Source organism: Dermochelys coriacea, chromosome 9 (genome assembly GCF_009764565.3).
Source record: "Dermochelys coriacea isolate rDerCor1 chromosome 9, rDerCor1.pri.v4, whole genome shotgun sequence".
NCBI classification, from domain to species: domain Eukaryota; kingdom Metazoa; phylum Chordata; order Testudines; family Dermochelyidae; genus Dermochelys; species Dermochelys coriacea.
Window position 1 is genome coordinate 90,868,667 of NC_050076.1, and position 18,204 is coordinate 90,886,870.

At 39.7% G+C, this 18,204-nt stretch overlaps 1 protein-coding gene across 1 annotated transcript in view; it reads left to right on the forward strand.

The window, feature by feature from the left end:
• The window catches only part of CUL4B (cullin 4B), a 31,586-nt gene extending 23,790 nt beyond the window's left edge, over window positions 1–7,796 (forward strand). Inside the window, exons 16-21 of the mRNA XM_038416142.2 lie at window positions 99–206; window positions 509–622; window positions 1,447–1,552; window positions 1,629–1,801; window positions 2,480–2,632; window positions 4,375–7,796. Coding sequence (XP_038272070.1) covers window positions 99–206; window positions 509–622; window positions 1,447–1,552; window positions 1,629–1,801; window positions 2,480–2,632; window positions 4,375–4,470 — 750 coding nt within the window. The 3' untranslated portion in view covers window positions 4,471–7,796. The remainder of the gene's footprint in view (window positions 1–98; window positions 207–508; window positions 623–1,446; window positions 1,553–1,628; window positions 1,802–2,479; window positions 2,633–4,374) is intronic.
• Window positions 7,797–18,204: the final 10,408 nt, after the last annotated feature.

An 18,204-nucleotide genomic window follows, 5' to 3' on the forward strand; every position in this document is an offset into this window, starting at 1 on the left:
TTCTGTGCACACGTGGCACTGATAATGCCTGTTTAACTTGCCTGTAAGAATAAGGGAACAGCATCACTTTTTCAATATGCTTTTGTTTCTCCTTGCAGTATATGCAAAATCAGAATGTACCTGGTAACATTGAACTAACAGTGAACATCCTGACTATGGGTTATTGGCCAACCTACGTGCCTATGGAAGTCCACTTACCACCAGAGGTAAGGATAACTATGTTGGACTTTGCATACAGAAGTAGAACACTTCTTTCTTAGGCTTGCCATTAGTTAATGTTTAACTGCCTTTTGAATAACGGGTTAAGGATTATAACCATTTTTAAAAATAGACCAACCTTTAGAACATAAATACATGGTTAACATCTCTTTAAAAAACAAAACCTTAACATTGTTTTTCCTATCTAAACTTGCTCTTCCCTTAAGCTGTTTTGTTTTCATTTAATTTATTTGTTTAAATAATGCAAATGGAAGTGAAGTGGAATTTTTCTTTCTTTCCTGTTCTCTAGATGGTAAAACTGCAGGAGATCTTCAAGACCTTCTACCTGGGAAAACACAGTGGTAGGAAACTTCAGTGGCAATCAACATTAGGTCACTGTGTACTAAAAGCAGAATTTAAAGAGGCAAGTATGAGTCTCTGGGTTATTTTCTCTGGTGTATTCCTTCAGTCTGGCTTTTGTCAGTTTTGAGATACTTTGTGATATGACCATGGATACCTCTAGGAAAGATTCTTGCAATATGATTAATATTTAGCATTGGCAATAACCTTCTTGAATTTCTCTTAATGTAATGACTGTGTGGTACCATCCAGATGGGGTAGCTCCTGCCATGGCACCGAAGTATTTTGTGTTTAATGCATCAGAGACTCTGGTCTTGGAAGAAGTGAAGTGAGCTTGTAGCTCACAAAAGCTTATGCTCAAATAAATTTGTTAGTCTCTAAGGTGCCACAAGTACTCCTTTTCTTTTTGCGAATACAGACTAACACGGCTGCTACTCTGAAAACTGGTCTCGGATAGTATAAATCTGTCTTGTCATAGATAAATGACACTCATTTGGGTGTGAGAAGGACCGGGGGATGGGGTGAGGCGGGCTCCCTGCAGCGACATCCCCTGTCGCTCAGTTGCTAGGCAGAGGTCTTGGATGGTATAATTCTGTCTTGTCATAGATAAATGACACACATTTTACTTAATTTATTGGTCTGACAGTAGAGATAAGTACTGCACACCATGTTTGTGATGGTGGGGAGCAAATAGTAACTGAACATCTCATGTCTAAGACTGGTGCTGTATTTCACAGTTACCACATGGTGGCTAGTAATATGCCTTTTCAGATTCCTGAGCTGAATAAAATGGATAGCTTTCCTTCAAGCCAAGTTTTCATTTCAATTAATGTACAATACATGAATGATTTTTGACTTAGTAACATCTGGTCTCTTCATCCTTGACAGGGCAAAAAAGAGCTTCAGGTCTCTTTGTTCCAGACACTGGTGCTGCTTATGTTTAATGAAGGAGAGGAGTTCAGTTTAGAGGAGATAAAGCAAGCTACTGGAATAGGTCAGTATTAAATGCAGTTGATGGTGAGGTCTGAATGCTGTTGTCTAAAATACTAAACAGCTTGTTTTTGCTTTAGAGGATGGAGAGTTAAGGAGAACACTCCAGTCATTAGCCTGTGGCAAAGCTAGAGTACTGACTAAAAGTCCCAAAGGCAAAGATGTGGAAGATGGTGATAAATTTACATGCAATGATGATTTCAGACACAAGCTCTTCAGGATAAAGATAAACCAAATCCAGATGAAAGAAACGGTATGGGTTGGATTTTTTTTCCCAGTTGCTTCCCTCTCTCCTGATTCTTAGTTCCATTATTTTTGCATATCTTAAAAATACAGTAAGCTTTCTTTTGTCCAATGTTGAATTTGTACATTTGGTCAGCTACATGAAGTATGCAGGTGTACTTTGTTTGGCAAGTGAACCATAGGTCTTAAATCTGAATTAGCAAACTAATCCGGATTCCCTATTAATCAGATCTGATAATCTACCCAGATTTCTAGGAATCTGAAAGATTTTAAGTAGTACCTGTTGTTGTGTATGCCATTGACCTTTGTATTCTGAAGCTTTACTAAATAAAAACTTTGCAAACTGCTGTAGTTTAATCTGGCTAGATTACATAGGAATAAGAGAATTCAGAGTCTTAATTGGCATTCTGTTCTCTATATTATGGCTAGGCATTAACTTATCATTGGATTCCTGCTGATATCTGAAACTATTTTAATCCCCTGTGTGAGTATGTTTGTTTCTCTTTGTAGACAATAGCCTTTCAAAAAGGACTTTGGAAGGAAGTCAGGAGACAAATATTTGACACTAAAAATGCTGGGGTTAATGTGTAGCTGTCTGCAGGTCAGACAACCAGAAAAGGATCACTTTGACTGTTTTCGTGTGATGTTTTTTTAACTTTTTTTTTTTTTTTTTTAATTGCTCATCCAGGTAGAGGAACAGGCAAGCACTACAGAGAGAGTATTTCAGGACCGGCAGTACCAGATTGATGCTGCAATTGTGCGAATCATGAAGATGCGCAAGACTCTGAGCCACAATTTGCTTGTGTCAGAGGTGTACAACCAGCTTAAATTTCCAGTAAAGGTAGAGTTCTGATTCTTTCTTTTGTTTGAGAAGATATTGTTCCTTGCTATACTTTCTCCTCATCTCCTTGTGTTGTAGAGATCGCTCAAATAAATAATACAGTCAGTAAAGCACTTTTATTTGATAGGCAAAGTATTCCCTTCTAGGAATTTTGTTTGATGTGCCAGTTATATTCATTTCTTCATTCAAGTGAACAGACATAGTAAGACTTTTTTTAAGTAAAGCTACAAGATAAAGCATATTATTCTAGAGCTGGGCAAACAACTGGTTATGAATAATATTTAAAAACTTAGCCCCCCTTTTTGTTTGTAAGTCATTCTCAGACTGATTTTTTTGCATGTATTTATAAGTAAGGCTGCAAGTTTGTCATGGCAAGTCACGGATTCCATGACTTTCCATGACTTCTGCAGAAGCTGGTGTGCCTGGTTCAGGGGCAGCTCAGGCAGCCCCTGCGCCAGGTGCACTGGCTGCTGCTGGAGCAGTCTCAGGCCCTCGCGCACACACATGCCCCCCCCAGCCATTAATTTTTGTTTATTGCCAATGACCTGTCTGTGACTTTTACTAAAAAATGCATCCGATGAAGTGAGCTGTAGCTCACGAAAGCTTATGCTCTAATAAATTTTAGTCTCTAAGGTGCCACAAGTACTCCTTTTCTTTTTGCGAATACAGACTAACACGGCTGCTACTCTGAAACCTGTAAAAAATATCAGTGACTAAAATGTAGCCTTACTTATAAGCACTCACCAATTGTTAGGGAACATGTTCCGGCTATGCATTCTCTGGAAAGACTGTTCCACAGTATTGGTGCTGCTTCCAAGCTGCCTAGTTCAAACTTCTTTATAAAGAAGAGAATAACAATTACCTAATACAACTTTTCAGACAAATAGTTGTGGCAAAAACTTTGTGTAAACTGAGATTTACAAACACTTGTATCTGATGGCTGTCTCAAACAATGAATGAGATGCCAGTATCTATCGTGAGAGATCCATTCAAGTTCATATTGAACTTGGAGCTTAGTTTGCAAATAAACATGTGAATCACTTGTTTCATTTTTCAGCCAGCTGTAACTTCTGGTGTTCTCCAATGCGAGAAATGCAAAATAGAAAGTATTGCCACTTTCTTCTGTAGCTTTCTTGAAAAACACCAATTTTTAAATTTTCTCTGCAGATAAGTAAGCATTTGTATTGCATAAAATTGGCAGCCAGGCATGCATAGGCATAATAGCTGATATAAATGCTTTCTCCCTTGTTCATGGGGAGCACAACAACAATCTAGGTCACTAACTTAACGCTTTCAAATGTACAAAGTACATCTGTTACTGGATGAAAGCCTCACACAAACAGGAGATAAGCATTTTTATATGTATATTTGTGTTACAAAATATTTTTTGTGACCTGATTTAGAAGATAAACAAGTGTTACATTATGGGCAGTATGTCTGCCTGAATTCCAGTTTTATTGGGGCATTCATGTTTGACAGACCCCAAAATTGACAATCACACACTTTTTGCTTTCTATTTCTGTGAAAGACATTTTAGGTCTGTCATGCTCTTGTACTTAAACTATTTTCTCTGGCATTTCCGTAATTGATCCATAGGATATTTAGCTATTCAGATGGTAATTTGAAAAGTGTATTCATGTAATATTGTTTAAAGTAAGAGGAACTGAGTGATCAGAAACTTCGTAGAGATGGCTGCAAAAAAAAAAAAAAAAGTAGAACTAATGATCTGCATTATTTTACAGCCTGCTGACCTTAAGAAGAGAATAGAATCCTTAATTGACAGGGACTACATGGAAAGAGACAAAGAGAACCCAAACCAGTACAACTATATTGCATAAACATATGTTGGCCTTTGTTTTTCGGCACATTTGGTGTCATACTAAATTGCTGATGGATAAACTAGCCTGTTGATCCCATTATTTGACTTTTTATACTACCGATGAATGAATGAAAGCAGTGTAATGGAAAAGTATAGTAGTGTGGACTTTTTTCACTGGTTAACATGCCCATTTAAAGAGTACTATTTACATTTTAAGAAGAATGCTGTTGAACTCTTTGCATGTTATTTAGTATGATGTGCAGAAAACTGTAAGAAAGTACCTGGTCTTCGTGATTCCATTTGTCTCAGAGTCTGAAGAGGAGTCCCTTGGTATATGACAAATGTTCTTTTACACCTTTAAACTATGAAGCAGAAGGATAAAACGTACAGAAAATAGCCTTTAAAATGCTTAAACTGCATGCAAACTTTTATTTACTGTACAGAATATTGGATGTATTTATCAAGTAACAAAACGACCAATGATTTGATTCACTCATATTTGGATTTCACCCCGGGGGGGAGGGGTAGGGAATAATTACCAAGTCAAGTTATACTTATTGATATAGAAGACATTTTCTGTTGCAATTAGGAGGAAATGTAAAAGAAATGGTACCAATATAAAATAATTTGTAAGGTTACAGAATATGTACTATTCCTTAAATAACTGTGCGACAGTAAAACTTTAATTAACAATCTTAGACTTGTATTTATATGGCTTACCCCAAAATGTAAAGTATTTACCCTATTCTTAACATAAAACAACAGAAACAATTTTTACTAGTCTTGGGCAGGAAAGTCCAACTCTTTCAATAATACTCAGCAAAAGAGAATGTATTATAAAATGAGGTAAAAAGCAACACAGTTCTTGCATGCACACACCACAAAGCTACATGAACAAAAATTACAAATGGATTTTAATACTATTTTTCTTTGAAACAATCAAATGGCTTGAACTTCACCGTAGGTTTAGATGGGGTGAGAATCTTGCAGATATGTCCTGTGTTGGATTGCTTTTAGGAGTTAACTCAAGCCAACCTAAAGCTTTAAGAATTCAGTAGACAGTAGCAGGCTTTGCCTCCTAGAAACCTAAGCCTACCTCTCATACAGAAAGATACTTAAATATTGCTTCAAGGCATCTAGATCCTGTTTTCCTAGTTGATAAGAGCATTATTTGGATCTTCGTGAAACCTGAGAGGAAAAAATAGCTTGAATACAGAGTTTCCCCAAACAGTGAGGTTATTGCTTGAAGTTTTTGCAACTGGAAACTTTTTTTTGCTTTAGCAGAATATGCCAGGAATATAAAGTGGCAGCAGAAGAGTTAATTTTTCCAGTTTTCCTAGACATGTGACAGTTCCCCTACCCCTCCTCACCTGGTCAATCATCTGACTCAGTTTCAGCCATGCAGCATAGCAAGATGAAGAATCTGATTCACTTTCAGGCATCTACAGCCCTGAGAAATGCCAAACAACCCTCGGAGGCAAGAAAATGTTACTTTAGTTAAAAATAATAATAGTCTTTACTTAATCCGCCTGATGACTAGCACTCGTATGTTCTTGATGATCTATTATTTCTTCACCTTACGGCCCTGTGGAGTACATAAAGTGTGTGTGTGTGTGTGTGTGTGTGTACACATTTATATCCAGAACTTCCTCTTCCTGAATGTTGCTTTTCTTAAACAACTGTATGGTGTGAATTGCCTCCATTTTTTTTCCCTCAAGCTCCTTTACATAAAGTGCTCACTTGACAAAACAAAGAAGCTGGGTTCCCCCCAAGTAAAGAGCACTCCTCATTTCATATCCTTCCCTCAATGCTGACTTCCTATAAAATTTGCACAGGTCTCTACATGAGCCACAGTAAGAAACCTATCAGTTTTTTGTATAGTAGTTATCGGTCTAATCCAGTGGCAGACATTCAGGGTCACTACCTTCGAGAGGCATAATATTTCCAGTAGAGGTGTTTCTCTGTGGACACTGCTCCTGTAGAGAATCAGGCAAGCCTATAACTATTAGCTCAGAAACAGAGCCACCAGGGAGAGGACAACAATGAAACTGAGATCATGGCTTTTCTATCTTCATTATTTTTAAACTTTTCTGTATCAGTTGCATTATGTGTTTCTTCTCCATAGGGTGGTTCTGTTTTCTCAAATACAAGATTTATTTAAAAAAAATACTGTTTATGGAGGGAAAGCTTCAAAATATTCACTTTTAGGAGAAGGATGGAAACTAAAACGTTTGACTGCCCATGCTCAAATCTGTTGCAACAGTTTAAATACAACCAATGCCATATATTTAAAAATTAGACTTTATTAGAATCTCTAATTAGATGGGTGTTGAATTTCAACTATAATCAACCGGAAGGTTTAGTTTTGTTTTGTTTTTTGATCCCATTTATTTCACCCAGTAAATGCAGAGACTATTGTGTAGAAAACTCATGTCCTGAATTGTCGTCATACGTCAAGATTTGACACTGAAACTGAGTTAACCTTTTCACTGGCAGTCCAGCTATTAAATTAACCCAGTGAAGGGTCTGTGAGAACACTGGCTCGACCAGGAACTGGGGAAAAGCATGCCCTCATATCCCTTTATTTACCCTTCTGTCCTATCCCCAACAAATTGTTCATTTCTTCTGCTAGTGGTTTTTGCTTCTGGTTAGTGACAAAGCTGCAGCCAAGATTAGCATCCAGCCATGCTTCTTGCTGGGATCACGTGCCTGCCTACTGAGCCATATATTAATTTTGTTTTAGTGGGCTTGGACCACAACTCATTTGGCTATAAAACAGCTTGTCTGTTCAGCCACATATTTTTAATCCTGACTCTTGCATGCAGTTTATAGCAGACTTGTTCATAAGAAATTGCAGTTTATTCTTAGAAGTATATATTTTAGGTTTTTTAATCTTTATACCCATAAATGGACTATTTTTTGGTCTTGGCTGGTTTAAAAAAAGTGACCATTTTGTTTAAATGCTGTAATTGCAAAAGTGTTGTAAACATTGTTTTGTTCTATAGTTCACACAAAGGTGCCAAAGTAAATAGAGTTAATAAGAGACCTAACAAATTTGCTAAGTTGCTTTAGCTGTGGTTTATATTTTGATCTTTCTAATGCTCATCTTTCAGTCACAGTATTTTTCGTTTCCCTAAACATATCATTTGCCCTAATGCTTACTTTTAAACAATGTTTTATTTGTGCATCTAAAAAAATGTTCAAATACCACTGTTTTTTAGTGATTTCATATAATAGGAAGAGTATTTTGTTTGAAAAGTTACAGTAAAGTTGTAAGAGTACAGCAGCATTCAAAAAATGTAGTATACTTTTTGTATAACAATTCTAAGAAGTATCTCTGGAGTGGGGAAAAAAAACTAACCCTGTTACTTTTAAGAAGCCTCTTCACTCGGCTACTAGAATATAAAATTGTGCTTGTTTAACTGCATCAAAATGTTATAGTTATGCAGATTTGCAAATGGGGCATGTGTCACCATTGCATCCTTTAATGCAAAAAGCAAAACCTTTTTAATGTTTCATAACAAGTCTAAAATGGGTACAGAGAGTCTTTGTTAAGTTGGTAAATAATGTAAATATGTGTCCTTTCAAAGAGTGAGTCTGTTATCTAGGTATTTTGTGTCCTTTAATAAATATTAAACAGTTTTGTGTTGATAAACTCTTATTTGTGTGTGTATGTAGGGTCTTTTTAATCAGACTTGTATATATTGGTGTGCTAACGTGTCTTTGGCACTCTCCTTAATATCTTTGGGATGTATTTTGATAACAAGATTTTTGCTTTCTTCCTGGTTTCATCTGATGAAGAAGTTACCTTTTGTTGAGGTATCACACTTACTTGGGTTTTCCAAGTGGGTTCCATTCTTCGATTCACCTTGTTTGTTTTTTTTATATTTTTAAGATCAGACACTGTTTTCTAAGAGAGAATTTTTAAACCATCTTTACCAACCAAAGGGCCTCATCCAAGCCCCATTAAATTCAGTGACTTCACTGAGCTTTGAACCAGGCCCAAAATGCAGGGGAGTACTAAAAACTGCACTAAAGTACTGAACAGGGCTTGCTGCCTGTTTCTATAGTACAGAACCCAAATACAAAGTTCCCAGGCCAGACTGGGGAGTTACTCCTTGAGAAAGCAGGACCGGGTGCACTTAGCCCTGAATCAGTGTTTCTCATTGCTACTGGTGCTGCTGTCAAGTCAGAGCTTGCTCAGAATCATTTTATATACTAATCTGAAATACGAAGAACACTTCTGAAAAAACACATTGATACTCACGTCTGTACAATGCTGGGACACCTTTTTGGTGGGTTGTGCCATCTGACACTGTGCCTTTTGGGAAAACTTGTTACAAGCATAGGACTTGTCCATGCAGTATTCACTGACAGAGAGGCTTTCCTCTCACAAAGCAAGTCTCACTGATGTCAGTGGGACTGCTCTCCTGAGTAAGCCTTTGCCAGATCAGTTGCTTTTACAATGAAGATGCATGTGTTTGAACACAGAATGGCAGGCTTGAAGAGTTTGGTGGCCCGAAGCAAAGCAAGTCATTCATTCTCCATGCAATGACTGCTGCAGAAGACTAGGATGTACTGCAGGGAACAATGAGCTTGAATGATACTGCTGAGACCTTGTCTAAGAAATTAATGCTCCTTACACTGTGCATTCTCTATATAATCTGTATCTTGTTATTCTTCCTGTGCATCTAACATTTTTTTTTTTAGCTTAAATAATTCCCTAAAGAGAAGTGAAAGGAGGAAGGCAGGGGGATGAAGGCTAATTGGTCTCTTAATCTCTTCTTTCTAGAAAAATAGAAGATATGTTACAAATGCGGTTGCTAATAATGCCTCCTAAAATATGGTTTTATTGTATAGGGCCATTTGCCGTAAGATCGGGGGGGGGGGGTGTAAAAGCCATCTACAGGGCAAGGTATGCCAGTATAACAGTTTTTATTTCTAGGCAGAAAACACCACTAAGCTAGTGAACGTTGTACCTAGGTAATTAATCAAAATACATTTGCTGGGCTAGGTACTTAGAACTCTACTATACAAAGATGTCTTCCAGACTGGCAATACTTAGAGTTCTAGAATAGCACTGGGGGAGAAGAATAAGAATCAATGCACAGGAAGTGTGAGGATAATGGGCAGAGAAGGGAGGCAGATGCTGATCATCCGTAGGCAGAGGGAGTGGTATTCCTCCTGCCCTTTTTTAAAGTTGCCTACTTATGAACAGCAAATCTGGAAATCCTGTTGGAGGTACCTTGCTACCACACCTGCAGGATAAGGATTTAAGGTATACAGCAGAGGAGGGAGGAAGGGATAATCTTTAGCCAAGACCTCACTGCTCCTTCTGAGCCATTGCCTGCTTTGGGTTTCCAGCCACGTGAAGGGCATCCATATAGTTTCTTAATGGTCAGAATTTTGCAAAGAAGGTTGCAAAAATATAAACAGGGTCCTTCCATCTATAATGCTGTAAAGGTCCAATATGTCTCCACTAGCATTTGCAAAGGAAAGTATTGGATTTCCAAGTCACTATGCCTCCTGTACACAAAGCCATGTGAGTCATCAGATTTAAAGGACACACCTGAGCCTGTCTTGAACTCAGCGGTGCATCAAGCTCCAGATTTTGCTTGTTTTAATAGAAGTGTGTGTGTGTGTGTGTGTGTGTTTGTCGCGGCATGATACTACAATGGGGGGTGCTATGCAAAAGACTGTGAATAAGACTATGAAGCCTTTCTCTCCTTTTGGAAAGGTAAATCTAAAGCTAGAAGTTTCACGCAGTGCCCCCACACACATCCACCTTCTTCCTCCCCTATGACCTCCTGAGGTTCCTTCCAACCCTGATATTCTATACTGTAAGACACCTGGTACCCAATATACTATTTTATACTGAATCTATCTTAATGCAATAGAAACCTTTGGAATAAAATGACAGTTCTTCAGGATTTATATAGCACTATCAGTGTGGATGGTGCTATGATAAATAAGTTTGGTCCTGAATTGTACTAAAGTTCCAAACTGCAGAGCCAAGGTTGGTGGCTCCTGTGCTGCAGTGCTGAACTGTGTTTGAAACAAAGTCTAGTCCTTCCAGATCCGATCAGTCCCCAGATACCAGGGCTACGAGGCCAGTCTCTGCTCCTGTGACTACCAGCAACCAGGCTTCCAAGAAGCCCGGATCAGACTCCGTTCCTACAGTTCTCTGTCAACAGATGTCTGAACCGAGGGCCATGTGGTTGGATCTGACTGGCACAGTTCCAAAGAACAGGCAAGAGACAACTCGCCCACCCCCACCAGCACTGTACCTTGTGCCTTCTAGTTATCAGAACCACTGCAGCCACAGGGTCAGTTCCAGATTCAGAAAGATTAAATTAATCAGTGTGTCAGACTCTGGGCTGTCAGCCCCTTCGGTTCCATCTGTCACAGCACCAAAGAAGAGGCACAGAGGCAAAACGGCTGCTGTTACCAATGCTGGCTCCCGTGAACAACAGTCGGATCTGTCCGATTCTGACAGGACTGACATGGAGAAAAAGTGGATGTCTGTTTCACCCTCGGCTTTGATAACAAAGGAGATGAAGTTGTGGAAAACATTGGCTCTGAGGTTATCCATGTCTTTGAGTCCTCGGTTCTAGCTACATCTTCTGTTCTGGAGAATTCTAGCCCAGTAACAGCTCAGGTTCACCTTCCAGCTCCACTTGATTCATCAGTTCCAAGTGGAGGAAATGGTTTCCGAAAGGAGGCATGTTTCCCCATTCCACAATCTTGTTCCTTGTCCCCTGTTAGGAAGAAGAGGCCAGAGATTGCTACTAGTCTTCCTCCAGAACACACTATCCTTCTCTCTCTGGACCTCTATGGTAGGGTGACCAGATGTCCCAGTTTTATAGGGACACTCCCAATATTTGGGGCTCTTTCTTATCTAGGCTCCTATTAACACCCCCCCCCAACACACACACACACACCCCTTCTGTCCCAATTTTTCTATCTTGCTATTTTGTCACCCTACTCTACGGAGTTTCCAAGACCTGGATCTCATACTTCCATTCAGATCCACTACTAATCTCAGTACATTCTATCTCAGATCCAGACCCAGATCTTTTACCAGGAAGAAGAGAGAACAGGAATATGGAGACCAGTGGCTTGTTTTGTAATACCATATGGTCCGCCTCCAGCAGGCATGTTCCTGCACCCTAGTTGCTTGGGAGATTGGCAATCCTGGGGTTCATGGCTGTACTGGGGGCCACCTCAAGGATTTTTCAATTACACTCCAACCAGATGGAGAGGTAATGCTTCGTTTATTAAAGATCTGACAGTCCACAAATCCATGGGTCTCCAGCTCCTCCAGATCCATCAGCTTTACTGATGGGCTGTCTGAGGGAGATGGTGAAGAGGTAGCTCCTCTTTTTGAAAAGGAGCATTCCAAAATGGATTAGGAGCCCAACTTATCGCCAGATGAACATGTAGGGGTGGCTTTGGTCTCCTCCCCTTCTGAGGATGCTGCGCCGTTCCACAATTTTAGTGGATCTTATGCTGTCCAATTTAAATCCACCTCCAGTGCCTGCAGAACAGACGTCTCACCTGGTGTTTGATATCCTTGATGCTACTTCAAGGATAGAATATCCCTACCACTTCTGGATGCTCTGCTTCATCTGGCTAAATCCGTGTGGGCCATGCCTGCTTCTCGTCAACCTGTTTCTAAGAAATCTGACAAGCTGTTGTCTCAGACACTCTCTGAGGTTTCTGAATTCCTGAGGAGTCGGCGATTTTATTCCTGATGCTTTCTGGCTTGGAAAAAGGATAATGAGGAGGGAGGGGCTAGTTGATAGTAGACTTTAAAGAATGTGAACAAATATGCTTGAAGGATTCAGTTTCAAATGGTGACTCCTGGCCTTCATAACCCTTTCACTGTTCACTATTGACTGGTTTGGTCTCCATCTAAAGGAGGCCTATTTTCATATTTCATTTCATCACCCACTTTGATTTGTGGTTGCTAGGTGTCATTTCCATTATAAGGTGCTTCCATTTGGCCACTCCACAGTGTCCAGAGTTTGTACAAAATACCTCTATATGGCAACGTTTCACCAGAGGAATCGGGGTGTTTTCATTTATCCTTATTCAGATACTCCTTATTCGGCTACTGAAGACCACTGTGCACGAAGATCTGTACGCAACATGGCTTCACAAAACCAATCTCTTTGATCTTGGGCTTCTTCTCAACTGCTCAAAGTCAAAAGATCCCCTTTTATAGACTCCATACTAGACTTTGTGAAGGCAGAGCTTTTCTCCCAGAAGACACGTTTCTCAAAAGGGGCCAGTATGTATTAAAGATACAGACTAACACGGCTGCTACTCTGAAACTTGCCACTTAGAGAGTGAAATTCTTTTGGGATTTTATGGGTGTCATGCTGCCTGGTACGAGACATAGCTAAAAGCACCAACGTCAGGTCAGACTCCCAGGAAACAGGGCATGGATCTCAAACTGGTGGTATACTCTATCATAAGATTTCACCAAGCCAATAACAAATGTGTGCTTCCAAAATACTATATTAGTTAGTATGGAGCACAGACAGTCCCATTTAGGCCCTCTAGCCCCTAATATTCCACCCAGAGAAGCCAGACTTCTGTGATAAATTTATTTTTAAAACCAAGAATCCCTATTCAAAAATGGGCATACATGGCTGATGAATTCACCAATGCAAATAGGCATCAAGTATCAAGTCAGTTATCTTGATGTCCATGATAGGCCAGTAGATGCATTCTAGATGTTCGGGTTATAGAAGACACATCAGCTGCATCTGTGACATCTTAGAAGACTCAACCCTTGTCAGCCCACCCCCTTTATCTCCCCCCCCCATTTCAATTCCTGGGGAAAACACTGTTAGGGACTCAGCCTCTCTGTAAGGGGGTAGAGGGTGAGCTTCCTTCTGTGACTATTTACAAGTCTGGGGTGTGTGGGGAATGATTGAATTTTGTATTTGAGGCAGCTTACTTTTAAAATCACAGCATTAAACCATAATCCATGCTGTTTAAAGGCACAGTAACAAACATGTTTTCTAGGTTTATATTTATTTGACATTTATTTAAAAAATTGCTAGAATGGGACTTTTCAGAGCACACTATCTGAATTTCTAGTCACAACAGTAAATCTGCATTCTATTCACCCTTGTGCTCTTTTTCCTGTGTATTCTGAAGGAAATGTAGTAACTTTCTGGCCACAAAAAGAAAAGGAGTACTTGTGGCACCTTAGAGACTAACAAATTTATTAGAGCATAAGCTTTCGTGAGCTACAGCTCACTTCATCAAATGCATCCGATGAAGTGAGCTGTAGCTCACGAAAGCTTATGCTCTAATAAATTTGTTAGTCTCTAAGGTGCCACAAGTACTCCTTTTCTTTTTGCGAATACAGACTAACACGGCTGCTACTCTGAATTTCTGGCCACAGAAGTCCAAATGCTACTTCACAGTTGTCACAGTCGTAGCCCCATGCCCATTCACAACTTCATTGTAACAACCTGGCCAGAAAGCAGATCACCCTACTCAAACACACCCCTCTAATACCTAATCTACAAGAGAATCTCTTTTCTGTGGTAGCAGTGAAGGGCCAAAGCCATGCTGTGGATTCCATCCACAAGAGAGCAGTGGTTCAGTCAGTCAGTATGTTTCAATATGAAAACAAGAACATTTTTCATTCTCACTAATACATCCTACCATTTACAGATGAATCCTGTATTTGGGGCTTTTATAATATGCCCTGAATTCCACAGAGACTATAAATGCTGGAAACTTTGTCACCCATCTGCATTTATCACTAATATGAAACATAGTTAAAATGTCAATGTTTAGTACGTCATACAATCTGACTTTAGAAAGAAACTGGATTAGGAAAAGGCTGGATTCCTAGGCCAGTGTAAGTTACTGTCCATCACTCCCACTACTCAAAAAAAAAAAAAAAAAAAAAAAAGGTATTACACAATGCATAAAAGTTTGATTCTGTCATCACTGTTAGCCCTAGCTGTCTGACTACTTAATATGACTGTAAAACAGATCTATACTGAAACTGATGCTGAAGAAGACAATCTCAATGAGGCAAGGGTGCCATTTTATTTAAAGCCTGATCATAAATTGCTGTCACCTCAGGAAGAATCGGACAACTAATGCAATTAAGTTTAAAAGGATTAGCTACTGATTGCTCAATTATATAACTCCTCATGTTGAAATATTGTCTGTATCACCTCTCCCTGTCCTTCTGGTCAGCTCACAAAACATGTCCCCAGCTGTTTCAGAAAATCATACTTGAGAGCCTCTTCCCTTTTGCTGGAAGTTTTGCTTTGGCTGTTTTGTTTTTTACCCTGCAGCTTGACCTATTTTCCCTCTACCTTATAATAGAAGTTTCCTGTTTCTGATTAAAATGCATCAGGTGACTGCCAGAGTCTTGACTCAGCGCTTTCATTAAGGTGCTGAATTTAATTGTTTGGTTTACTGTCACCGCCTCTTTCAGACAACCTGCATTTCAGAAACAACTAGTGGCTACTGTAAGCATTACTTTTCTTTATTTATTTGAGCATAAGCTTTCGTGAGCTACAGCTCACTTCATCGGATGCATTTTTCCACTGAATGCATCTGATGAAGTGAGCTGTAGCTCACGAAAGCTTATGCTCAAATAAATTTGTTAGTCTCTAAGGTGCCACGGGTACTCCTTTTCTTTTTGCGAATACAGACTAACACGGTTGCTACTCTGAAACCTTTTATTATAGTTGTTACTCACTTAGGGTATTACGAAATTGCTTTAGAAACACGAGTACAGCAGTCCAAAGCTGTCAAGATCTACTTTTTTCTAATGTTAAAAGGCTAATGCTTTCATGTAATGTAGAATCCTCATAATGGTAACATCCTGGTGGATACAGTATGATCCTCATTTAGCAGCTCTCCAGCTATAGCTAATCCTGGACATTCTTGGAGGGTTGGCAACCGTAAGAACAAGCCAAAGGAGAGACCTTGGAACAGTGGGAGAACTTTTTATAGTTTTGATTGGACTTTCTCTGCTCTGTGCTGATAGGCTGATTCCTCCAACCTTCTCCCTCCCTCTCCATCAGTCTTTTCACCTCAGCCTCATTCTTCCTACTCTCTTCTCCCCTACCTATCTCCCTTTCCTCCTTCCCTTCCCTTCACCTTGTTGCCTCCTAACTAGCTCCTTCTGGCTCCAAAAAATCATGGCCCTAACATGCCATTTGCTGCCATCATAGTCTTCAGTCTGCTGGTGTGTTCTACCCATCCCCCCACCCTGTGTCTGTCATGTCTATTTAGATTGTAAGCTCTTCAGGGCAGGGACCGTCTGCTACTCTGTGTTTGTACAGCTCCTAGCACAACAGGGCACTATTCTTGATTGGCCCTTAGACACCAGGGTACTAAACATGATTAATACCAAGTATTCCTCAGCGGCTGGATCCTGCAAGGTCCTTGATTCCTACTCCCTTCAGCGGGACAGGAGAGTGTTTTGCACCTTTTAGAATGGGGCACTCTATGTCTGATCCCAACCCATAAATGTTGCTGTTATGCTCTCTCAATACAAATAGCTGTATGGGTTTACAAAATGAACCTGGTAGTTTTTGCTAAAGGGAGAAGACTCTATTTTGTCCCTTCCTAACTAGGCTAGTTCCAAAAGTAAGGTGAGAGCAAAGGGTTTAGGACCTGCCAGAAAGGCTGTTGTGCAGGCTGCATGCCTGCCACTCTGGGGCTGGAGAGAATATCTTGAAAACCCAGCTTCTGTTAGTAGGATCAAGGTAATTTGAGTTAGGAGAACGAGAGAGAAGAAGAGAGAACTAAGGGGCTGACATAAGGTTGGAAGCTGATTCAAATATGCAAATGTCTCGTGCAAAACTAAACCCAACACGAAAGGGGGCTAAAGGGTGAGTGAGGGCTCTGAAGATTGCGGACCAAATTAGTCTCTGGATACACCTCCATTAACCTCAATGGAGCTTGCAATCATTTACACCAGAGTAGAATTTGTCCCTGTGTTTCCACAGGCCAACAGCAGTCCTCAACGGCTCTGCATTTGGGGGCTGGGACCTAGAGAGATTTCCCCAGAGGCTGCCTTATCATCATCATCACTGCAGCTAACAGAAATTTGCAGCCACCAGCATCTCTTGTTTCATTGTATGATAGTAAAATAATAAGTTATTCAAGACAGAGACTGTATTTTTGTCATTTTTATTAAGAAAAATTAAATCCTGCTCCAGCTCCCACTTACATCAATGCGAGTTTTGCCACTGACCTCAAGGGGAGCGGGATTGGGCCAATCAGTTGTGTTAGTAAAATTAGCTTTCCCACAATTCCCAGGGTTGAATTGTCTCATCTTCCTCTTGCTTAAAACAATCAACCTGAGATGCCACCAAGCAGCTTCAGCCAACCCCAGAACCCACAATGCATGTGATAAGCTCCCAATGGAGATGGGTTGATCCTGTGAGTAGTTATACATTTTTTTTAAAGGAAGGGATTGAACTAGTTAATATGCCCAATCCTGTAAGCACTTTGTGTGAGGAGCTCCCATCAGTAAAACTCATTGATTTCAATGGAGTTCCATGCTTGAAGAGCTTGCAATATCAGAATAATTGCTGATTGCTTGTGTAGCTCTTTGGAGAACTAAAGCATTATTAGTAATTACGCTTATTGATATTATAGATAATTAATTAAATATATTACACCAGCCCCTTCTGGACCAAACGTAACACAGCTCCTGTGATCTTCTGTCTTGTCTACATCATTACACTGTCTCTTTGAATCCCACCACTGGCTCACAACATCAGGTTCACCCCATCAAGTTACTCACCTTCTTGGCCTCACCTCACCTTCAAGAACTTTCATGCCTCTGCTCCTCCCTCATTGTCTGCTCAAGTTTCTTAGGCCCTGCTCATGAATAGGCTTACACACATTCACAATTGCATTTGCCGGTTTTCCCAGGACAGCAACAACAAACTGGCATTTGCAGTAGAGTTAAGCAGGATCAGGGGTATAGACCACAGTGTGATTACTCATGCTTTTACTACAGTCTTAGGCTGGAATACGTATAACACTGACAGACCCTGGTTGTCAGCAGGCAGGATTGAACCTGAGACCTCTGGAGCTTAGTGCATGAGCATCTACTGCATGAGCTAAAAGCCATGCTTAAAGATAAGCATCTACACATTTGAAAACTTAAGGCTTCAGATTGTAAGATGTTAGGAGCATGGCTCTTCATGACTGTTTATAAAGGAAAGTATCCAGCAAAATGGGGCCCCAATCTGGACTGGGCCTTCTGGATGCTACTGTAAAATAAAATAAATAGCTTATCTGTACAATCTTCAAGTTACAGTAACATTACTTTAATGCATTTGTAGTCATTATAAATATAATTCTAAATAATGAATTATATACATAATAAATTATTTGATATTGTAACCTCTGGGAAAGGTACTACCTTAATATCTGTGTCTTGTTCATTGTTGAGACAATGTTTTGGCAGTTGCCATAATCACATTTATATTATATTATATTTATTACTACTTATTTGAAAAGCAATATGTGATCATGTTATTAAAGACCATTATAATCCACACACCCAAGGTTGCATAGGTAACCTTAATACTGCCATTTGCTAACTTTTGCATGCTTGATTGTCCAGCCTTACTATGTTCTTTAAATGAATTTTTTTACTTTCTTAATTTCTTAAGTTTTTAAAAAAGCAAACAAAAAACCCCTCTGAAATTCCATCATGTGGCATCATAGTGACTCCCACATG